Source organism: Amblyomma mixtum, chromosome 3 (assembly GCF_055824585.1).
Source record: "Amblyomma mixtum isolate Tamu chromosome 3, ASM5582458v1, whole genome shotgun sequence".
NCBI classification, from domain to species: Eukaryota; Metazoa; Arthropoda; class Arachnida; order Ixodida; family Ixodidae; genus Amblyomma; species Amblyomma mixtum.
In genome coordinates, this window is record NC_143014.1 from 204,972,489 (window position 1) to 204,994,822 (window position 22,334).

Consider the following 22,334-nt stretch of genomic DNA (forward strand, 5'->3'; position numbering starts at 1 on the left):
AAGAAGCGCGTCGCTAGCGTGGCTGCGCTGTATTCTTGCTTGAGATTACACATAAACTTGCCTATTGCCGGTGTACACACTGAACTATTTCGCGATCCCCTTCTAGCTCGATATTTCAGGGATCGATGGTATGCCATTTAATCGCGTAGGGGTGTAGATCCAAACGAAAGGTCAGGTCGCCGTAGGTTTTAAAACAGTCCATAAACAGCGCTCGGTCAGAGAGCACATGTCAAGTCAGTGCCATGCGGGAAAGGGTGGATGTGCAAGAATATCGCTGCGGCTGAACTTGATGAAATGTACAGAAGACAGATTAAGAGCAAGGAACAGCAGATTTAATTGCGATTCAAGCAATGCATATAAATTCAGACATCACATGTTTCCTTCTTTATATTATGTATAAGGTGTGCGACGTCTAAAACACCGTTCCGACACAATGACAGGGCGAAATACCTCGTCGCTAAAAGTAATTAAAAAGCCCTGCACGGCAAAAAAAAAAAAAAAGACACAGCGGCACGTGGTTTCTATACAAAGTATAACCGCAGGTAAAGCACAAACAGGTTCAAAAGTGTATTCACAGGTTTTGTGACCTTTGCAGTACATAAAGCATTACGTGCATAAGCACCGCAGGATTCTGCAGGGTTCAGAAGTGTGGAACAGCTCCTTATAGAAGTACTTCTCCTCGGTCTTCTGTCTAGCTGCATAACTTCGTGTATATTATATCTGCCGTAGTGGAGTATTTTTTTCTTGCACGACTTGCTATAAATTCGTTGCATTCTGTGCTACTTTTCAGATTCTCTGCAGTGAATCTTGACTGTGCTCGTGTCCCCGGCAGAGATTCGACGTTTTCGCAAACCGCGAGTGAAAGAGAGTAATCCTTTATATTACATGAGAAAGGTGGCATCTATCATCACACTGAATCAAGAGAGGATGAAGAGCACTTAATAATCGCGATGAATGGCTTTGATTGTTAGCTTGCTCTATGGTGAACAATCGCGCGTTATTACAGTGTATGAAAAAATGTGCACAGCGATATCGTCTACTGCTCGGTCAGCAGCTTGAAATGTGGCATGCAGCTGACAAAGCAGCCGTAGGCCTACGCGTACGGCGTAAGTAGAGCATTGGTGAGGGTATGGTGAGGGCTTCTGCGCCGAGTGTATACACAGAGGCGACAAAGCGAATGAATGGCGAAGCAGGGTTCAACGTGCGCTGCCGTACACGATGCACGGTTGGCCTCACGGGTTGCAATAGAGGCCGCCGTACAGAGAATCCGCCCGGCGGCGAGTATTCGACACAAGACATCGAAAGAGTTGAGAAGGCCGAACTTTGGCATGGAAGCTATGGAATAGCGTCCAAAATAGTAGAGACTTCGGGTCACACGCGGTTTCAGAATGATGCGGCTATGTTAGTGAATGACTCTTCAAGAAGACTGCTCAGGTCCACATGCAGATGAAGTCGAGAGCAAGCACACGTTGAGACTGGCGGTCGCATCAGAAGCATCGCCAGATGCCGTGGCTTAGACGTTAAGAGACGCTAACGGCATGTTATTGTCGCCTTAACTGGTCACTGCGGTAACCGCCGAAGAGATTGCAAGTGACGCGACCGGCAATGTAAAGACAGCCGAGCACCCACAACACCGCTTTAGTCCCGACGGCAGGTCATGGGCGCGCTCCGGAGGCGAGAGTCAGTGGCCCAGAGCGAGCGCCTTGATGTACTCGATGACGGCCGGCTCGTAGAGGATGCTCATATGTTCCACGTTGTCGAGCGTCTTCTCGTAGATGCGCTGGTTCTGGCCATACTGGAAGCGCAGGCAGCCGCGCAAACTGCGCAGGTTGACGGTGCCATCACCGTCGCCGAAAATCACCTCCGGCTGGATGTCTGGGAAGCCGGGCTTGTGGTATTCGATCCTGCGGACACGGCAACACCCGTCACCCAGGCTTCAGTGTTCAGCTTTTCGAAAAAGCCAATGCACATTCTCAAATTCAGCTGTGCTTTGAAACAGGAAGCATGTCTCGCCTGTTTGCTAAACACTGTTGAAATGGCAGATTGCAGTGCGATTTGAAAGAGTAGCCTCGAGGGCCTGTTCGTGCACAAAACACTTCGCTTCACCCACAATTCAGCTGTGTAAAACGACATCTCGGTGTAATAGAATGAACGTTGCACTAGTACGTGGAACCAGCACATTAAACCGCGACTTCCAAAACGACAATTAAAGTTACGTGATTCGCGGTGAAAGATCGACTACCAAAGAGCTACGCAAGGCCTCTATTAGGTGGCACCGAATGGCGGTAGTAGACAGGCGTCCAAAATATTACACAGTAGGTAGTAGACAGGCGTTGGGCAGTCTCGCGATTGGATGGGCACAGCAATAAATCAGGGGCATGAAAGCAATTAAGCATTTTCTACAATTATGAAACCATTTCTACACTGCGCGCAACCGATGGGAAGAGCAGATCGAAATATTACTTTTAATGCCTAGCAGATGCCTATGGAAATTGCATTCTCGCGCCCCCCTTTGTTTTCTTTCTAGGCACCCGGAGCAGCAAGAAGTATATAGGTCATGAATTCATATGGGCGCAGGTTTTTTTTTTTTTATTGCCTTCCTTCGTAGTCGTGGTAACAAAGCAAACTTTGCAAATGCCCCATTTCGCCGTCGAAGTTAAGCATAAATTCCCGCTATTAATAAAGGGTGGAGACTTCACCTCTCTATTGTGCTGACGTTTCGGCCGTGCAGACAGTGGATTTCTACTCCTGGCGCCGTGTTGTCGAGCATGTACGGCCGCGTGTCCTTGTACATCTCGTAGCCATCGGGGAACCCGATGTCATCGAAGAATTCTTTGTAGTCGGCCAGGCCGTAGCTGCGATGGAGAGTCTTCACGAGCACCTCGGTCTCGTTCCAGAACAGCCGGTTGGGAAGCATGTACGCCAGACTGGGAGTGGATCGTTGCTCGGGCCGCACAGACAGCGGGTTGATCACCACAACGCCGAGGTTTTCTCCTGCGCAGAACAAGTCACGTTTGCTCATGCTGTGAGCGGCCTCAGTGTGAGAACGGCACGGTCATGATCGTCAGAGAAGCTATGGCGGTTGGCAGATTGCTCTACCAGTAGTCAAATCCGGATATATATGCAACTCGAAAGGGACTGCGGAACAGTTCGATATATCGACAATTTGGTATTTAAACAATGGCAATGGTTAAGCTTATCTGCAACTAGAAGTTAAAATACATCACACCCATGCCTACAACGAGATTCTTGCAGAGACGTGGTGGCTAGACGTTGGTAGGCCCAACTTTATTCGCATCAAATCCGCAGCGGAGGATGCTTGGGAACTAACTACTGTCTGCCGTAAGGTGCCTAACCGTGTTAGCAGAATAGAATTGTCGCTCGATAAAATTAAGACGTTATCGGGGACCAAAGTAACTGAGCCCCTTTCTAAGTTCCAAACTGTGCCGCTCTACATCCGGGCCTGCGCCGGTCTCGACACCACAAGCGCTTTCATCAGGTGGCGCCCGCATGTAGTGCGGCACAGTTCAAAACTTAGAAGGGGGAGGCGGTCTGTTACTTTTGTCCCAGATAGTACTGTAGACTCCCGCAAGGCCTTCAGCAGCGAAGCACGCCAAGCGAAGGCCGTCGCTAGGCTATAGGTAGCCTCGCTTCAGCACATCACTGCGATGTGGCTTGTGTACAACAGACCGAAGGCCTCGTTCAAGCACCACCCACGTTCACCTGATCATGCAGTTCCACAGCGCATGCACTATACCAGCAGGCGCAAGGCAAGGCCGCGCAGCAGACCCGTCTCCACGCGCAAAAAGTGATCGAAGACCGATGCTAGGAATTAGTCGCCTCTCCTGCGAAGGACTTGAAGAGAAGCGCCATTTGCAGGGGCTTGACGCGCTGTTAGATTTCACCGCTCGTTCGATGTGTCGGAGTTCGACTTACTGAGAGACTTTCCTACACTTTTACACAGGATTTTCGAGGGGATAATTGTAAAGTTCGATATGCCTAATAATTCGAAATATCAGGGTTAGCTATATCAAGGCTGGACTGGAGTACAAAAAGAAGCCTTTCCCATCGAAGATGATTAATGCGGGACAAATCTCCAGGATTAGCAAGGCTATCAAGACGTTTTCCAGCAAATTTTGAAGAAAAAAAAAAGCCCGATTTTACTACTTTCCTCAACTCAAGAACGAAGCGAAGAATGCCCCTCTAGGGAGGTTCTTTTGCCGAAGGAATCGACCGATTCTCGTGACGTGGTTAATCCCCTTGGACTTGCTATCGTGACATCGCAGAAGTTGGCAGATGAGAGGGGATTAATCGGATTAACCACGACATCATGAAAACGGTCGACGCCATTGGCTGGACGGCCTACTTTGAGGGGCTTCTGCCGCTTCGTTCTTGGGCTGAATAAGACTATAGCCCACATGAGGGTAGCCTAGTCCGACTTAGCAAGTGCAGTTTCAAACCACTAGTTAATAAAAACTCCTTTCGCTGTCTTAGGAGACCCGTCTCCAGATAGTACTTGAGTTTGTAATCCACGCTGCTAGAGAAGCATTTTGTACTCCTTATGACAGCCAGAAGCACACTCCAGCAGCAAGTGGTGGCAGACAGAAGCGCTCCGCTCAGCTCACCTGAAGCGTAGGCCTTCAATGCCTTGACAGCACCGCCCCAGGCACCGCCCAGCGTAACAAGGGCACGGATGTGTTTGTCCTTCCATGCCTGCCTCTGGCGGCTGAAGAAGTAGCGTAGGTTGGGGCAGCCCATGCTGTGGCACACGAGGATGACGCTCTGGTCTCCATTGGCCGAGTACGTCTGCTCGATGAGATCATGCAGGCGCTCGAAATAGTCGCCCAATTCATCTGCACCATGGTCAGAAGCAAGAAAGGTTACGCCAGGTGCTGTTGCGGCGCAGTGGCACTTCCAACTGCATGACCTGTGTGCTTGAGCGATAGCTTTACTGAATGCTAATTTCCAGTTTCCGTTCGGCAGTTCATCTGACATTGAAATGATCTTCGGACTTAAGGCTGTTGCTATGAAATAACTAAGTCAGATGCCGAAGCATACTTTGGAGACACCATCGCATTGGCCATAGTCAAATTTGATCTTGGTCAGCACCACGATTGGCCCACCCCATATTCCAAAGATTGGGTCTACGTCAACCCCCGAAATTTGACCTAAGTCAATTTGGACCAAAATCGATGCCCAGATTAATTTGACTACGGCCAACACGATGGTGACCTCCAAATTTGACCCGGGATAATTTGACCGGAGCTAAATGGTGAAAACTTGTAACTGAGTACTCAAACCGAGTACCTACGTCTATAGCTGCCGCAAACAACAAGTCAAGCCAAAAAACAAACATCAAAACCGTAGTAAAGCAAGAAAAGAAAGTTACCGGTCGACATCGGTGGAACGGAGGTAAACCGCTGTCGGTTTTTGGTGTGGGCGACTGAAATTCAGATTGACCTGCTATAGTGTTCGAGAAAAGTAACCAACGAGGCTACCAGAGACATCAAACTGCTGTGATAAGAGCGTTCCCTTTGGAGAGGAGTTTGGTGATTGATTGTAGTGAGAAGATCAGTTTGGAGAGAGAGTATTAAAAAGGTTTCCTTGGCATTATCTTGTCATTTTTAGTTACCATACCAGGACAGGGACCTCAACAGGAAGTGCGGCCAGCGTTCGAAGACAGGTTACTAGACAAAATGCGATACAAATGTTTTTACTTCAGTGCCAGAAACATTTCGCGCTAGACACTGTCGTCTGTGCCTGAATAGGTAATCGAGTTTAATGCCCTATTTCTACTTCCATCTGGTAGCTGTAAACTGATGCGTCTGTTGTGGTTGCAACAGATTTTGTTCGCATCAAAAATTCTTTCATGGTCGCGCGAGTTGTTGGCTTCCTAGCAAGAAGACTCCAGCTTTTCCGCGAATAATGAACGCGGCGAGAGGGAAACACTATCATGCAAGCAAGCGAGCCAATTTCGCATAAGTGGCTATGCAGGTTTGCCGCTGAAATATCTTATTCCATAACAATTGCAAGGAAGATTTACCCTGTAGAACGATTCGGAAAGGCAGGTACTAAGTTTACACAGTGATGAATTGTTTGCTCGCGTTGCTTAATATGTAAGTGATGCATTATTGCTTATAAGTAGAAGTCCTGCTCTCTACGAGCATCAATTAATATGCGATAGCTTTTAACTAGGCTTACAAATTTTTGCGCAGTCAGCAACGATCAATAACATCTAGGCGGCAAGTAACTGGCATCATTACTGTTAAGGTGCGCGCTATGCCTTGGTTTCGTACCTTTACTGAACTACATGTGTCATGTGTTCTACAGGGTCGTTCAACTATGCTGCCGATGGACGATATGGTGGAAGAGGAAGAGTTGCCTTATCACTAAATAGTGAATGCAGGTAAAACAGCACATCCAGATAGGAACAACTGAACTGGCGGTAAATTCTCCGTTCTTGCATGACTATACTCTGTGTGTCCACTAAGATACGACATTTCCACAAGTTGCAGCTGCTTTCGTTACGCATTCGGCCAACAGAACTTTAGACAGCTGCGTGTGAAGTAATGAAGCAAAGGACATACACTTTGCACAGACTGCATCCCAGGTATACGTCCAACGACAGAGAAATACGTACTCGGTGCTTTTCTGAAGTCGTAAGGAGCCCCGCGAATGTCGATGCCACGTTGGTATCCAAGAAGCAACAATTCCTCCACGATTCTTGTAAAATACGCAGCTGCAAGAAAACGAGAGCATTAAGACACCTAACAAGAAATTGCGGACAAGGTTTTCAAGCTTTCAATTCAGACGGCTCAACAATCTTTACGTAGGCGGAAAGGTCAGTGTCTCCAAAAGCCCGCACAACTAAGTACGGTTCTGCAGGTAACCCTCTCCATTCTCAAGCTAAAGTTCACAACGGTCGAAAGTGCGTGATGCAAAGTGCGCGTGCACTCACTGGGGGACACCTGGCTCGGGTCCAGCCATTCGACGGTAGACGTGTTGCCGAAGCCGGGCACCCGCACGTCGACACCGTCTGGAGACCTGGTGGTCCTGGTCTTATTGTCGTACACCAGCCTCATGTTGTCCACCCAGCAGTCGAGCACGTAGGGAACCATGAGCTCGAGGTTAACCCAGAGGTCGAAGTAGTCGGCCGTCCGCCGCTCGCAGAAGTAGTGCACCGTCTGGGTCTTGTTGAGCTTTGCCTCCAGCTGGCTCCCTCCGTCCCCAGGAACTGCGCGCAAGCAGAGGTGCAAATTATATGTGCGTAGCTTCGAAAACCTTGAAAGGTGATCTTAGTACCACACGACCCGAAGAATGGCTCAACAGCGCAACACATAAGGGCGTGTCCGAGAGGAGTACCGCCGCCATGACGGCAGCATTCAGGTCAAGTCAGGTCACTGGACCGGTGCTCGCGACATGGCATACGCGTCAGTGCCGATGGCTTTCGCCAAGTAATATTATTACAGTCCCAAGTAGGTAGGACAGGATAGGATAACTTTATTTAGCTCTAGCGCAAGTTCTTTTATGCGGTCAGATGAGTCCATCCGCAACGGTAGGTTGCCCTTATTCCAGGGCTCCGCTGGATGCCGCCGTCAGCTGAGCCCGCCGTATCAAACAGATCTGGTCATCGCGGCAGTCGCTGGAGAGCAGACCCTCCCATTGCTCCGCAATCGGGTTTGGTCTAACCGGGACAAATCACCACGGCAGTCGCCGCGACGATTTCAAGACTGGCCAGGATTAAACAGTCGAAACGGGCGACTGCTATACTTTAGTGATTAGGGTATAAGCTCCCAGTATAAAGGACGCATATATGTGCCAATTTCGCTAGGTAGGAGAAAAGAGCCATTGGCGCTGACGCCTGCCGTCTATCATGACTACACAGCCCCCCTCCCGTGTTTTCCGTGTTTTTGCCCGCGCTCCTCTTGACGCGCCTTCGCTGCAAAACAGCCGAGAAAGGCGGCGTCGCAACCGGCCCCTGTCGAGTCTTTCACGTGACCGTCAGTGGCAGATTCAGGCGCCCTCAGCGAGAACCGGCCAAGGTCGGACCGTCTGCGAGGGAACGCTACTGAAGGCGGCACCCGTCACGTGACCTGTAAGGTCGCAGGTTGCGACACTCCAGGGCCTTAGCCGCGATTCGCTCAACTTCCGAGGTTTGCTTTGATGAAAGCCATGTGCGCACGTCTGCGCTTCAATTATCACGTTGACGTAAGCACAAGAGATGGATAAATGGATGCCCACAGAAATACGTCAGCAGGCGAAATGAAGGCTGAGCTCAATGTACCCGAAAGGTCACGTGAACGCGAAGGCGACGGCAGGGGAGTGGCGCCATCGCTCTAAGAGCTTTGAGCGTGTCGCTTGACCCGTCGCTCGGTTCTGAATCCACAGAAAACTTAGCACCCCGCCCGGAAGTGCACCCGCGATTTGTAAAACTCCGCTAGCCGTTCCCGGTTTGTGGCCTGCCTCAACAATGATGATAGTGCATTTTCATGGCGCAAGGGAGTCTGTGGCCAAACAGCGCCATGGCACAAGGTATTTTCGTTTGCTCCAGGTGGGGTCAAAGACCCATGCCCCAAGCATATAACCCTGATTAAGCCGAGTACCAGGCCAGGGAAGCTTGTACCCATTGTATCACCGGTGGGTACCCGGCGGCACTGGGGATCGAACCCCGCACCTACCGCATGCGAGGCGGATGCTGAACCTCAACAAGCGCATCAGGTTGGTCGGTCATCGACATCGCCGCTGCACCGTCGCTGCACTGCCGCCGTAGAGAAAATACGCAATAGAGTCGGAAAATTAAATGCTTGTCGGTAACGAAGGCTTGAAAACTTGAAACTTGCTACGGGCGAGCGCACTACAGGGCGAGATCAGTGTAGAGTCGGCATGGCTATATGGCGAAATCAACGCTCTGGTTGAGCACCCTTCAGCCCTCGTGATAACACTCCTCCCCCCTCTCTTAAGCCACTAGACCATTCGACCTCACCTGCCTTAGTTGGCAGGGGGACATTACGCCAATTCAATAAGGAATTAAGGTCTTAACGCTAACTCTAGATTCCATGATAGAATGCAGAGCTATATGGCTTAACCTATATGCCCTGGCTAAGACAATCGTTTAACAGTTTTCGGTGTAAAAAGAAAAAAAAGGATAACCGATTAGTAGTCTTGTAGAAAGCAAACGTAGCAGGGGACGGCAGAAAGTTAGGTGGGCGGATGAGATTAAGAAGTTTGCGGGGATAGGATGGCCTCAACTGACAAAGGACAGGGTTAATTGGAGAGACATGGGAGAGGCCTTTGCCCTGCAGTGGGTGTAGTCAGGCTTATGATGATGATGAGTTGTAGATTAGTAGAAGGCTTAAGTAGTCTTGCGCGAAGATACATTCAAAAAGCTGTAGTTTAGAGAGACCCGTATCTCGAGCCCTTGTCAATGTGTGCTGTCGGACAGGGGCAGAGGATGTGTTAATCGGGCCCGCACGGAGGCAAGAGGAATGGCTTCTGGAAAAGCGCTGTTCGGCGAGTCTGGCCTTGGCGGCCTTTCGGCTACAAAAACGAAAAGCGGGGACACGTGGTCTCAAATCAAAACCAGAGACGCGTCACAGAGCGAGTTAGTCTCGCAGCAGGGGAGGCTCCTCTGCACACGGCGTCTGCTCGCGGCCGTAACGAAAGACGTCCCAGAAACTGATCCGTCCCTAGACGTCGATGACGACATGTGCGCGACAGAACGCCGACCAGCAAGAGGTCACGAGACTTGCCCGGCGGCACCGGCCCGGCATTAGTCACGGGGTTGATGCGGGCGGCGTCCGCAATTAGCGCCGGCAAGCAAGCAGTTGTCGCCATCAAGTGTGACGTCGAGACAAGCGAGCGCGTTCTTTGGCGAAGCTTTTATCAAAGGTCGCGACCGCTGACGAAATTAATAAACCGCGAGAGCGGGGACACTGCGAAAACGAAGCTCTAAGCTGCACTGCATGTGACGGGCACGATTAACCTCGCGACTGTGGGCTCAGCGCGCGGAAAGCGGAGTGTAATTCAATCAGCCCCAGTTCTGAGAAGGGAAAGGCAATAAAGATTCAGCGCCCTTGCGCGTTGATTTTTTTTTTTTTTTTTTGCGAAATGCAAAGCTGGGTGTGAAGAATCTACGCATTACGGCTGCGGAGACGAGTCGTATACGCTTCTACATTACAGTGTGCTTCAGCGAACGCTTTCGAAAAGTGCCTAAATGGAGGGTAGTTGAAAGAGAAAATGTTTTCAATAATCTTGAAGCAACGGTGAAGGACAGTGAATTGGGAAAACGTGCTTATCTCTAGCGTATTAACTGAATTTTTTGTTAGCGTATGAACTGAAGCAGCTCTGAAGCCCGCCGTAACTGAGGGGTCCTCACTGAGTTCAACGACCTGGTATCTAATGTTCCCCCAAAGCTCAGTGCATGATAGTTTCGTTTCCACGCTTCATCCGAATCAACGCGTCGCTGCCTCGACCAGGATCGAAGCTAGCTGAGCCACGGCGTCAGCGAAAACCGCGAGCTCTTACCGCAACACGAGATTAAACGCAGGCGTATGGTATAGCTACGCGCTTGCCTTCTAATTCACTGCTCGTATAACAGCGACTGGGTGTTAGCGACGCCCGCCATGGGTTCTCGCGAGACGTCTATGGCGCGCACCAGTTTCGTGCCGACGCGGCGAACGCCCCGTATGCGTGGGTTTTTCTCGACCCCTTCCCCCCCCCCCCCCCCCCCATGTGTTGGCGCTGTTCCCGTTGTCTGGATCACACCACCCCCGGTCTGGTACAAAAAAAAAAAAGGATTACGAAACAAATCTATGACGCGTACAAATAAGCGATAACGGCGCACCTCTGCCCTCGGACGAGTCTGACCTGCAGATAAGCCACTTTTCCTGCACATCCGACTGCCCTGTTTCCGCCTTTCTCGTAATGCGACAGCGCGCTGTCAGAGACCTCCCGCGGTCGGCCCGGCTCACAGAACAAACAAGACAGGAGGTAACGCGTAGTACGTGTGGTCTAGTCTTCTGAGATTCACGACGCACCGGAACCACGCAACGTGCCGTGACAGGGAAGCGCGCGAAAGGCGCCCCACAAACTAACCTCCGCAAACTTTCGCGCCGCTTGAAAAAGAAAAGTGTGAAATGAACGGTCGAGTAAAGAGGCAAAGCGATGAGGGATGTGGGAAGAGAGCAGGATAAGCAGGTTTTCGGTCAATGGCGCCTATGCCGCAGGAGGAAAGCTGAACGAACTTCCAAACTGCACTCCACTGCGCCTGCCTTTCCGTGATACGTGAAAGAGATGCATGGTGAATCGCTCCGCTGCTTCCGATCAGTGCATTCTGCTATCGTGTGGCGATGGTGCAAGGTACTGATTGCGCTACAGCGAGAGGCGACCTCCATAGATAAGTAGGTCAGGTTCGATAGCCCGATTGCGTTTGTCAGTTTTTCGAGCATGTGCCGCTCGAAAAACGCCGCATAATACAATTCGAAAAAAAAAAAAGGAGAACGTTGTTGCTTTGGGAGACAACAAACGAATCGCTTTGTGCGAGAACCCGACTTTACCCCGCTTTTGGCATTCCTGGTTTAAAAGGAAAATCAGCGTGGCAAAGCTTGATTGTTTGAAACACGCAGCACGGAAATCCTGATAGCGTAGGGCTCATCAGAAGTCGGCCGGCAAGATAGTGACCGGGCCGAGATAACAGCAGCTGTATTGAACTTGTGTCTGATCACTTACTGAACGTGCCAATGACACAAAACCCATTCGCGCCGCCACCATTGCAGGGTTCGACTATTTAGCTGGACAGGACGGCGCCATGTAGTCGAGCAAAAAGAAACGCTGCATCACGCCGTTGTAGTAATTAATGTGAACATACGATATTTTTACGCCCAGTTACTGAAGCAGAAGTAGTTTCTACATTTATGGAATCAAAGAGCACTACACCCTGCGATTTTTACAGCGTCGAGGTGCGCCCGCTTAAAGGGCCACTGCCCAGGGTCCGGACATTTTTGAAAAACAAGCCCACTGCATAGATGAGGCATCGAAGATAACCTCTGCAAAATACTAGAGCCATGCGCGCCCCGAAAAGGTGCGAAAATTCAAATCAAAGCCCGCTCGTTCTTTCCTTCAACAAAAACGGGCCCGGCCCACTACTCTGAACCCCGTTGACGTCATGGGGGTTACTTTCGCTGAAGGCACTCCATTGGTGCATCGTTCTGACTGACGGGAGAAGATTGGGCGTAGCTTTGGCGTCGCGTCGTCTGCACAACGCTTTCCGCAGCGCGTTCTGTTCTGGCTCATGCCTACAAACCCGCATGAAGGAACAAAAAAACTGCGGAGGGAGCGTGCGGCGACAGCCTTGAACCCTTGCCATAAAAAGTAAAAATAGTAAAACTGAGGGAGTTGGTTCGCCCCCCCCCCCCCCCCCCCTCCCCCCGCCGTGATCACCTCACGAGACGCTCTGCGTACGCGCTCCCTTCTCAGATTTTTTTCTTCTATGCAAGCCCCCCAAAACAAGGTTTTAATTACTAGTGCAGCAGAGCCTTTCCCTCGCTCGCCCACTTGACCACTCCGCACACACACCGCTTATCTTTCGTGCATCTTGTGTACGCCTTGACTCCAATGAATGACATATGCTTTGGAGCGGAGAAAAGACACAAACACACAGAACACAAACACGCATGGAGAAAAGCAAACGGGCGGTTGCCGGGTCCGCGCTTCGCCGTGTGTTTCGAACACAACCGACTTCCGCCCCTCCGCTCGTGAAACGGTGGGGAGGCCTAAAAGAAAATGAAAAGGTGGCTCGTTAACTGGGAATGACAAACAGATGTATGAAAGGATGCGCTCGCTAACAAGTCTAGGTGGTCGAGCCGATCGCGCCTCTCGATCGTTCAGTGTGCGGAGAAAATGCAAAAACCAAGAAAAGAATTCTATTGAAGGCGGGGCCATGACGTACCTTGTGACGCACTCCACAGACACCACGCCTCCGGCTTACACCGGAGAACGAAGGGGTGATTTTGCCTTGCCGAGCCTACTCGACGAGGAGCGGGAGAGAAAAATTTCGAGGAGGGAATGGAAGGAGAGGAGGCTCGCTCAAAGTGAGGTAGAGAGTGTTTGGGACCATGGGGTGGGCAGTGGCCCTTTAAGCTTGTAGCAGATGCCATCAAACAGCCGCTCACTAAGTCGCTGTTTGTCGGTTGCTTCAATGGGCTATTGCAAATAGCAAAAGTGTCTTATGCGAGAAAGGTGATAGAAATAACCGAAATAATTACAGGCCAATATCGACCGCCCGTAATGTTTCTAAAATCCTTGAAAAAGTTCTTTCACGACTAGGGCGGTACAACTTCCTAACAAACTCGCAGCACTGTTTTCAGAAATAATGCTCCACTGAACTTGCTCTGCCTGACCAGAAAGAAGTCACTTTAAAAGCCATCGAAGAAACGCCATGTACTAGGAATTTTCGTCGACTTCAGCAAAGCATATGACTCTCGACCGAAGTTTACTTGTACAAAAGCTAAGCACTTATGGCATGCGTGACACTTTCAATTCTATTCAGTCATATCTTAGTCGTAGAAAATAACATGGAACGTTGAATACCTGCTAGACCTCCATGAAACAATTTCTTGGCAGTACCGCAAGGAAGTATTTTAGGACCTTGTCTTTGTAATCCAGGGTTTGACGGAATCCATTCTGCTCAGGTAGTGGCATAGTAGAATGTAAACTTGAGTCACTGACCAATATATTCATAACATATTGTCAGTCTGGACTGCTCCTTAAAATTTGTGATCTGCGCAGATGATACGAGTCTTTATTGCCGATGGCAACAGCGAGAACCTATGCCGGCAAGGAAACGGTATATTATAGAAACTACACGGCTGACCCTTCCAGCAACGCATTATTCATTAATACTGAAAAGCTCAGGCCACAGTTTTTTGAAGCGAAAGGGAAACACCTGGATTTCAGTTACCCTTTAATCCTTTGTAGGACAATGCGACACATACGGCTCACTTGTTCCTCATATCAAAGGGGCCGTAAGAGGCACTGGGACGCAGCAGTCCCACAGCAGTGCGTGGGATTATAAGCTGAAGTTCAGCATGCAACTCGTGGATCCGGCGTGATAGTTCGGCTGTATGAACATACAGTGCGCAGATCTGCTATAGTGCGTGCATGCCGATGCTCGTCTGCTGCAAGTGCAGCAACAAAACAGCCTTTGTACATAAATACGCTGGAGACTGTCGTAAGGACGCGCTTGCAACTTTCACTTGACGCTCCCTATGCCCTTAATTTCCTTCTAATTAAGCATCACGCACTTCCAAAGTACCATTCTATAATTGACCTGGTTGCACGGAGCCCGATACCGGCGGTGAAGCCATTTCCATGTTCCCTCCAAAGAGAAAAAAAATACAAGATTGTCTTTGCCGTGCTCCATAAACAGAAAGGTAGCGGCGGATTTTATGTCAGCATTTTGCTCCCGAATCAGCAACATTGCTCAAGCTCCATTAACCCTTATTCCAGAATCGCCGTTGGCCGGGGCATATACAATGCAAAGATAAAGAGAAGAGGTCTTCCTCGCCCACCAAGCTAGGGCGTGCGGCGTCAGCCACGTGTACGTAGCCTCCGGGGGATGTAGGTGATGCTCACGTCGGCGAATTCTCCCGATACCGAAGCGCTGCGTTCGGGTCTGGCGACCGCGCGACGCTTCGCCATTGAGCAGCAGTAGCGTCGCAATGGAGTGTTTTGGAGCTACCCGCCCCCTGTGCCCAGTCAGCGGGTCGGCCGCGCCCGACCAAAATAACGGGGACCATCTCAGCAAGAGATAAGCGTGGCGTGCTAAGCCGACGAGAGAAAGGCGCTGCTTCACCGACAACGGACGCGGCTCGCGCTGTCGATTCCCCAAAGAAAGAAATCAAGAACTGTTCTGTCCTCTGCTATATTTCTGGCTGAGATCGAACAAGGACTAAGCGCCAATTTTCTATTTTTTGCCTCTGCCGCTTCATGCCGCTTGTTAAAAGAATCCGCAGAGAGTCCGCCATTATTAGACAGTTTTAGTTTTACGTACGTAGAACCTTCACGTACGTAAACGAAGCAACATGAGCGTACGCTCATGGTGCTTCGTACAGGTTTAGCTACACTTACGGGACGCAAACTGTGTAGATCTGTCATAGAACCTAAAAAATGTGCTAGCATGTTATGCCGCGCCATCTAGTATAGATAAACAAAACTGTTTAGTCGAACTGCTTGGAGCCCAGCTAGGCCAAGCCACATGGCGGGCGTTAAATACTTTCCTCTGATAAAGTGAATATTCTAGTGCACTTTAATTCTGACGAACGTATTTCATTCCGCTGCACTGTATGTTGCATGTTATCTTCAAAGGGATTGCATTCCCTCACGTCCCGCAGCATATCTAAATCATCGCTTTCCGAAAAGCGAAGGCGCGCTGGTGTGCCACTCACTCATGCTGACAACGTGTGTGTATTGAACGTGTGTGTATGGAGCCAAAACGTGCACAGTTTTGCTTTTCACGCTGACTGTGCCGAGGGTCACGCGATATCCCGTGAGGTTTCGAGCCTCGCGTGGTCTCGCGAGACCCTCGGCACACTCGGCAGCCGTTGCTATGACGACCACAAACGCTTCTCCGTCAGGCTTAGGAGCTGCTGAAACTGACTTCTATCTGGAAAACAAAAGCAAGTTATCACCTAAAACTTCATGCGAGAGCAAGAATGGGCGAACTGAAGGCAAATACAACAGTTTGCAGCACGATACCACGTCGAGAGGTTAGCGACGAAGCTGGATTCACTCTGAAGCGGGCGGGCAGGGCGCCGCCATCTTGCCAACGCCACGTACGCAAGCAACGTGAAGACCATGGTGAAGACCGCAACGCAAAGATCCGGATCTCACGTACAGTCGGGGACAAAAGTCTCCGGACCACGTGTTCCTCTAACGAAGCCGATAGCTCTGCTATTAGTCGGCGGCTGGAGACTACACTTGTGTAGGTAAAAGTTAAATTTTTGTTTTTTCATCTCCACAACTGCGGTCTCCAGCCGCCGTCTGATAGAGTTATAAGCTTCGTTTGAGGAACACGTGGTGCGGAGACTTTTGTCCCCGACTGTACGTCCGTGAGACCCACGCAGACGCTTCACGTTCTGCGCATGCGCACCGGTGGCCCGTAAGCGCTCTACGTGCGTGAAGCTTCTACATACGTGAAACAAACTCTATTCACCACTGCCAGCCTAAAGGCTGGCAGTGGTGGGCTTCAACTGTGGGCTTCAAGTTCGCAACGAACTTGAAGCCCACAGTTTTATCGATGCCTCGAGCACAGAAAGGCGGGTTCGCTCATGAAACAGAACAACCTTTGGTGTTCTTGCCATGGTAATTTCAAACGGACACATGCTTTCAAGCTACCGTAACGAGTAGTGTCAGCTTCAAGTGAACAACCCCTGAAGTATCCCTGCCTCTCCTACGTCTTGTTTCATTCTCGCATTGCGGTGATATTGGACACCTGCGCCTTCAGCCAACTCGAAGATTAGGACCCTTCAGCCGGAAAAATCTTTGGATGTTTAACGCCAGCCAAGTTAGGTCCACTGCGAGTACAAGTGTCGACTCCAAAAGGCGAGTACTGGCAAGATGCATCAGTTGTACACGTTCCTTTCAAGAGATATCGGTAAGCAGCTGGCAAACGGGCGATACGTTAGCCTTGTTCCTAATAATTGCAAGTCTACATTATATTTTGCCGATTTTCGTTCGCTCTCAGTAGTTCACCTGCGGAGTTTAATAGTACGATGTCATCTAAAGTCGCGGTTTGTTGAATTACGGCGTTGTTACCCCCCCCCCCGGGGTAACAATCCAGTCGCAGCGTCGGTGTGGTCGCTCTGCGACTGACCAATGGGCAGCGCCGAGTCGGCACGTGACGTGACGTCACGCGGGAGCAGCTGCCGCGGCCACGACCGGTCTCCAGGCGCGCGAGCGAGAGCGCACGTGCGTCGAGACCTGCCGCGGCAACAACTCGCACGTGGCGTGACGTCACGCGCCGTCTCGGCGTGGGGTCACGTGGGAGCTGTTCCCGCGGCGTAAGCAAAACTGTTTATTCTAATCAAAACATACGAAATATTGCCTTGCATCTAAAAACAAGCTGGTCATTACATCATCAACACATTCCGTGCAGTGTTTCTGTCGGGTTTAATCGTGGGTTGCCTATGCGAACATCGAGCAACCTTGCGTGTCCCTCCGACCGAATTCGCTGGGTACGCGTTGCATGTGAAAGCACTGTGCGAAAATCGCACTGCGGCGTCACCGACTAGGCCGACTATTTTCGTTCTAGTCGCAGCATGTGAAACGGCCCTAACATTTCCAAGTTTAATCCCCACCGCGCAGGGGCATGCGACTTGGAATGCCGCCATCTTCCAGGCAAACATCCGCGAACGCGCGAAGAACGGATGTATTCGGTTTCCGAAAACGAAAGAGGAAAACTACGCGTCACGGTGTTTGTGAAAGTCGATGCGCTCTCGGGCGGAGGCTTCCGCAGAATGAAAGCCTCCCGTTTCGAGCCAGCGTTCACGAGGCGTCCATCAGAAATAGTTTCAACTACTCTCGCAGCTTCGTATGGAGCCGTATACGCGAAGGAGATTGGAAATTGTGATTCATCCCTAGATGCTTAGTCACAATTCGTCCTGATATTTAGAGCAGCCTTCGATTGCAGAGAAGCCCAGATCGCAATGCTTCGGAGGAGCTTGACATCTTGCTAATGCGTTGTCTTGCTGAACCTAATCACATGCGCACGTGTGGTACAAAAGCGCTTTCTCTTCAACATCAGCAGAATAAAGGTGCATGGAGTCAAAGACGGGAAATCAAGAATAGCACCAGGACATTCTTAGTGGGTCGTGCACAGGAAGAGAGTCAAATTTGGGGCAAGCATCATGGTCCTGCGGCATTACTCGCCGTAGAGACGAAATAAAAATATCCCACTCCAACTGGTGGACATTCTCGCTGACCAGCGAGGAGCGAAATACCGGGGGGGGGGGGGGGGGGGATTGTCAGGAAGCGTGGTCCCTGTTAGAAACGAAAGGAACCTTTTATTTCATTTTTTTTTTTTTTGGTGGGGGGGGGGGGGGGGGGTGACAGGGGCGGCGAGAGCCACAAAGATTCTTTCAAGAGCGCTCCGTGGTGGGCCGGTGCACGAGAGCAGGTGATTAGTAACACCCGAGGAGACGACAGCCGGATAGGCAACGAATAGAGCGCCTGCTGACCACAAAAACATCTGCGTAAAAAGAAATGCAAACTTAGCCATGGGAAAGAATTGTTAGAGGGGCGAGTTGGGGGATAAATGACGGAAAAAAGATCTGTTTGGTCTATTGGGGTTTGACGTCCCAAAACTGCTCAGGCTATGAGGGACGCCGTAGTGAAGGGCAACGGATAATTTCGACCGCCTGGGGTTCTTTAACATGCACTGACATCGCACAGTACACGGGCAACTGCACGTTTTTGCCGAGTGCAGTTGCTCGTGCAGAGAGACGGAACACCGGCTAAATGTAACAGCAAAATAGACAACAAAAGAGGAAGCCAAGAAGAGTGCAGAGGGAACCGGAAAAGTGGATACAAATACACGGTATGTATTTAAAGCAGGGATGCAGTCAGTAGAAAGCCGCTATCAGTGTGGAGTATCGTTCCACGTTTGTGACCGGAAACTCAACTCGAAAGCCGAAGATGGCACTCGATTATGACAGTTTAAACAGATGAAGGTCGAAAAAGGTGTGCCGATTTCATAATTTCAAATTTGGTCTTAACCGAAAAAGGTCGGCATAACTGACATGCACGCCGCAGCTAGTTATGCTATTAAGTAGCTAGTTATGGCTATTAAGTATCGGTTAATTTTCGCTTCTAACCAAATGCAACTAAGAGGAAGCCAGGGCATCTGAGAACCAAAGCGCTGAATTAAGTGGGGCAATTGTGGGATTCAAGGCAGTGCTCCGCGGCCACAGACAAGGCTCTGCAGAGAAGAGGCCATCTCGTCAAGCGTCGACCATTTACCGCTTAGGGGCGTTTACTTCTGATGTAGGATTTCCCCTCACTAAATGTAATGACAGTGACGCGGAACCATTCGTAAGAGCAAGCCTAATGAATGCGAAGACCAGCGGCAGTTCCATTACGTCCGTCAGCACGCTGACCACGTGATGCACTGCCCTGTCGCTCAGTGCATGAACATGAAAACCCACCTTTTAGAACAACCAGACTTCTAGCGTCACCTTTGCTGGACGGTTCAGTCGTTCAATACAAAAACACAAATACAAAAACGCCGGTGTGGTGGTGTAAATAGTTCCGGAGGCTTCCTCTACGACGTCCCGCATAGCCTGAATCGTTCCGTAATGTTAAAACCCCACAATCCACACTTCGCTTACGGTTTATGAGGGTTTAACGTCCCAAAGCTACTCAGGCTATGAGGGGCGCCGTAGTGGAGGTCTCCGCAATAATTTCGACCACCTCGGTTTCTTTAACGTGCACTGGCATCGCACAGCACACGGGCCTCTGGCATTTCGTCTAACGAAATGCGGGTTTAATCTTGGCAGCGGCTGTCGAGTCCTTCGGGTCAGCAGCCGAGCGCCGTAACCACTGAGGCAAAGCGGCGGCGTAATCCACACTTTTCTAATGGCGACAATATCTGCAGCTAGCACAGTTCTAAACGCGAATATTCGTGCTTTATCACTGGCAGATCGACTGCTCGTGCTAACAAAAAAAAAAAAAAAAGGGACAAGATAGACTATGACGGACTTGACCGCACAGGATTACCGCATTATCTGCGGGAAAAAAAAGGCACTCCATCCGAAGAATAGCATTCAGCGCACACAAAAAAAAGTCCGCCCAATTACCCCAAAAAAGTCTGAACCCTAGTTATAAAAAGAAGCTGACGCCACTAGAGACATGAAGCCCGCGAGTTCAATGGCTCCGCAGAGCTTGTCGCGGGCAACATAACGACCACGGCTCAGTGTATTCCCTTTTCACATTATGCTTGCCATGCAAGCGCATGCTACATTTTTGTAATGCGCGTCCTCCGTAGAGCGCTCCGACAGTCCGCAAAAAGAAGAATGAATGAGTAGCAGAAAAGCGGGACGTGAGAGTGAATAAACATTTACTAACATGAGGAGACTAGAATCTCCTAGGTAGTGCCACTTGGTCAGAGTCCTCGATGGCAAACTGCTGCGGCACCGGACCAGACTGCACGCAATACGCTACAGCTGCTATTTTTCACGATGAATGCCCTCCGAACGAAGTGAAGCCGTTCAATTAATAGGTTCTTGCCTGCCATATCTCAATCGGCAGGTGACGCTGCCTTTATCAGATAAAAGGGTAGGTCTCCGTTTCAAGCCAAGAGCTTGTTTTCATTCCATATACTCAGCAAAGCCCTACAATGGGCCCCACTTTCTCGTCAAGTAAAAATGGAGAGAAGATGCAGTACGGAGTGAACGCTACCAATCGTTGAGCCGACCGTACAGCACGCTCCTCCGCGTCTGCAGAACAGTGTCCGCACATAAACAATAGAAACTAGATGAAGCACGTACCCAGTATCACCGGATGCCTTTTGACAGGAAGAATTCTGTTCCACATCCTCTCGAAAACGGTGGCTCCTGCAGCTTCTCCGACGCAGAGGACCGCGCACGCGATCAAAAGCAGCGCTACTTTCCCTACCGGCGACATCGTATTAGGGCGACAACGAAACGGGACGAACTTTGCGGTCGAGCGCAAACTTACAGAAAAAAAAAACAGGATGGAAATTCTATATAAAAAAAAAAAGAGTGCGAAGCTAGGGCGGACAGCGGAAGCGGCGATAGGATTCGCAAAAGCTCGCGGCGATCATCAACCGACGAGCGATGCGGGCCGAGGTTTGGGAGCGGGAGCAGCAGCAGCCAGTAGACCACGGTCGCCTGTTCGGGCGCGCGATGCGGGGTCGCGGCTGGTATGAGTCGGCAGCCGACGCGAGGTCTCTTTTTCAAGAGCCCCTCTTCTGCGAACAAGCTCAGATAAAAAAGAGCGAAAAGAAAGAAACGAAGCCGGCGAAAGGCAGGAGCGGAGCGAGGGAAACAAGAAAGACCACAAAAAAAAAAAAAAAGGAAAAACACCCACGCACACGGAGGCGCAGGACGACGACGCATTCCGGCATCACGTGCCACCCCTGTGACGTTCCAGCGACGCCGCGATAGCGCGGGTGCCCATTGGTCGACGGGCGCGCCCCTTCGCGAGGCGGGACAATCAAGAACCCAGCCGATCGGCGACGACGCCGACGAGCCTGGTGCCACATGGCCGCGATGCGGGGAGCTGCGGAATGTGCGCGAACTGCACCCGCGGCCACGGCGCGGCGTTCTCGGAAGGAGAGGCACGGCTGGCCCGCGGTTCGTTCGTGCTTGCTTTCACAAACGTTCACGTGACAGCCACTTCTGACGACTGGTGAATCGCTCTTGCAGGTGAACCGGCACCTGCTAGAGGAAGAAACGACCCGACGGAGCTGTGAAAAATACGGACTGTTGATCAGTGTTACAGCAGGAATGCATGCATCAACGACTCCGACAGAAACCGGAACGATGCGAAAGGCCGTGATTTTGGCCGCCGAAGTGTATAGGTCTGATTTGAGGGTACAGTTCCCAGTACTGCGTTATTTTCGAAGATTAGACCGAAGAATCACTGCAGTTACAATGCGAGGAACCCACCAAGTCGTGGTGAGGTTCTCTCTCTCTCTCTCTCTCTCTCTCTCTCCAAGATGCCAGTTTCGTCGCAGCCACAGGCAATCAAGTAGTGCAGCAGTGCGTACTACTGGGTTACCGACTGACTGGGAGCGAATGCTTTGTTATTGTAGAGAATATCAAGATATGCGTTGTGTATGAAGCTTTCAAAACAGATTGTCTTGCACTGATACTTCGAAGCATCGTCATGCCACGCAGAACATGCGACGAAGCAAGTGTAGCACTGGCTATGAAGCGCACGGTGATCATGACTACAATTTCGCACGCATGTGACACTGTCAAAAGTGATGAATTTTGGCTTTCGAAGACTTGTGCATAGCCTCAGGGATAATGAAAGCGGGCTCACGAAATAGGAACGTTTCCCGAAGTCCTTTTGCAGACCAAGGCGCCGAGTAGCTTCACTAGCGGCAGGTTGGAGTTTACCATTTCCTTCGGTGCCGGAACTGGGAGTGCAACGCGAGAGCGCAACTCTTGTTAAGGGGCGTATACCATCCTAGACACCAGTGCGCTCAAACATGTTGGTTGGACCCAGTGAGTCGTTCCAGGAAGAGGCAATGAGTTTGTAATGAATGCCTTCCGCGCGGCTGTATTCAATACGATATATAGAAAAACAAACTC

General features: G+C 50.5%; 1 protein-coding gene across 1 annotated transcript; it reads right to left on the reverse strand.

The window, feature by feature from the left end:
• Positions 1 to 310: 310 nt before the first annotated feature.
• LOC149353380 (lysosomal phospholipase A and acyltransferase-like) lies at positions 311 to 21,045 on the reverse strand. The gene is made up of 6 exons (XM_089582519.1): positions 20,541 to 21,045; positions 6,959 to 7,234; positions 6,641 to 6,739; positions 4,626 to 4,853; positions 2,700 to 2,994; positions 311 to 1,904 (listed from the first exon to the last, which is right to left on the reverse strand). The coding sequence occupies exons 1-6, from the start codon at positions 20,674 to 20,676 to the stop codon at positions 1,682 to 1,684; spliced, it is 1,257 nt and encodes a 418-aa protein (XP_089438645.1). The 5' UTR covers positions 20,677 to 21,045; the 3' UTR covers positions 311 to 1,681.
• Between the last annotated feature and the right edge of the window lie 1,289 nt (positions 21,046 to 22,334).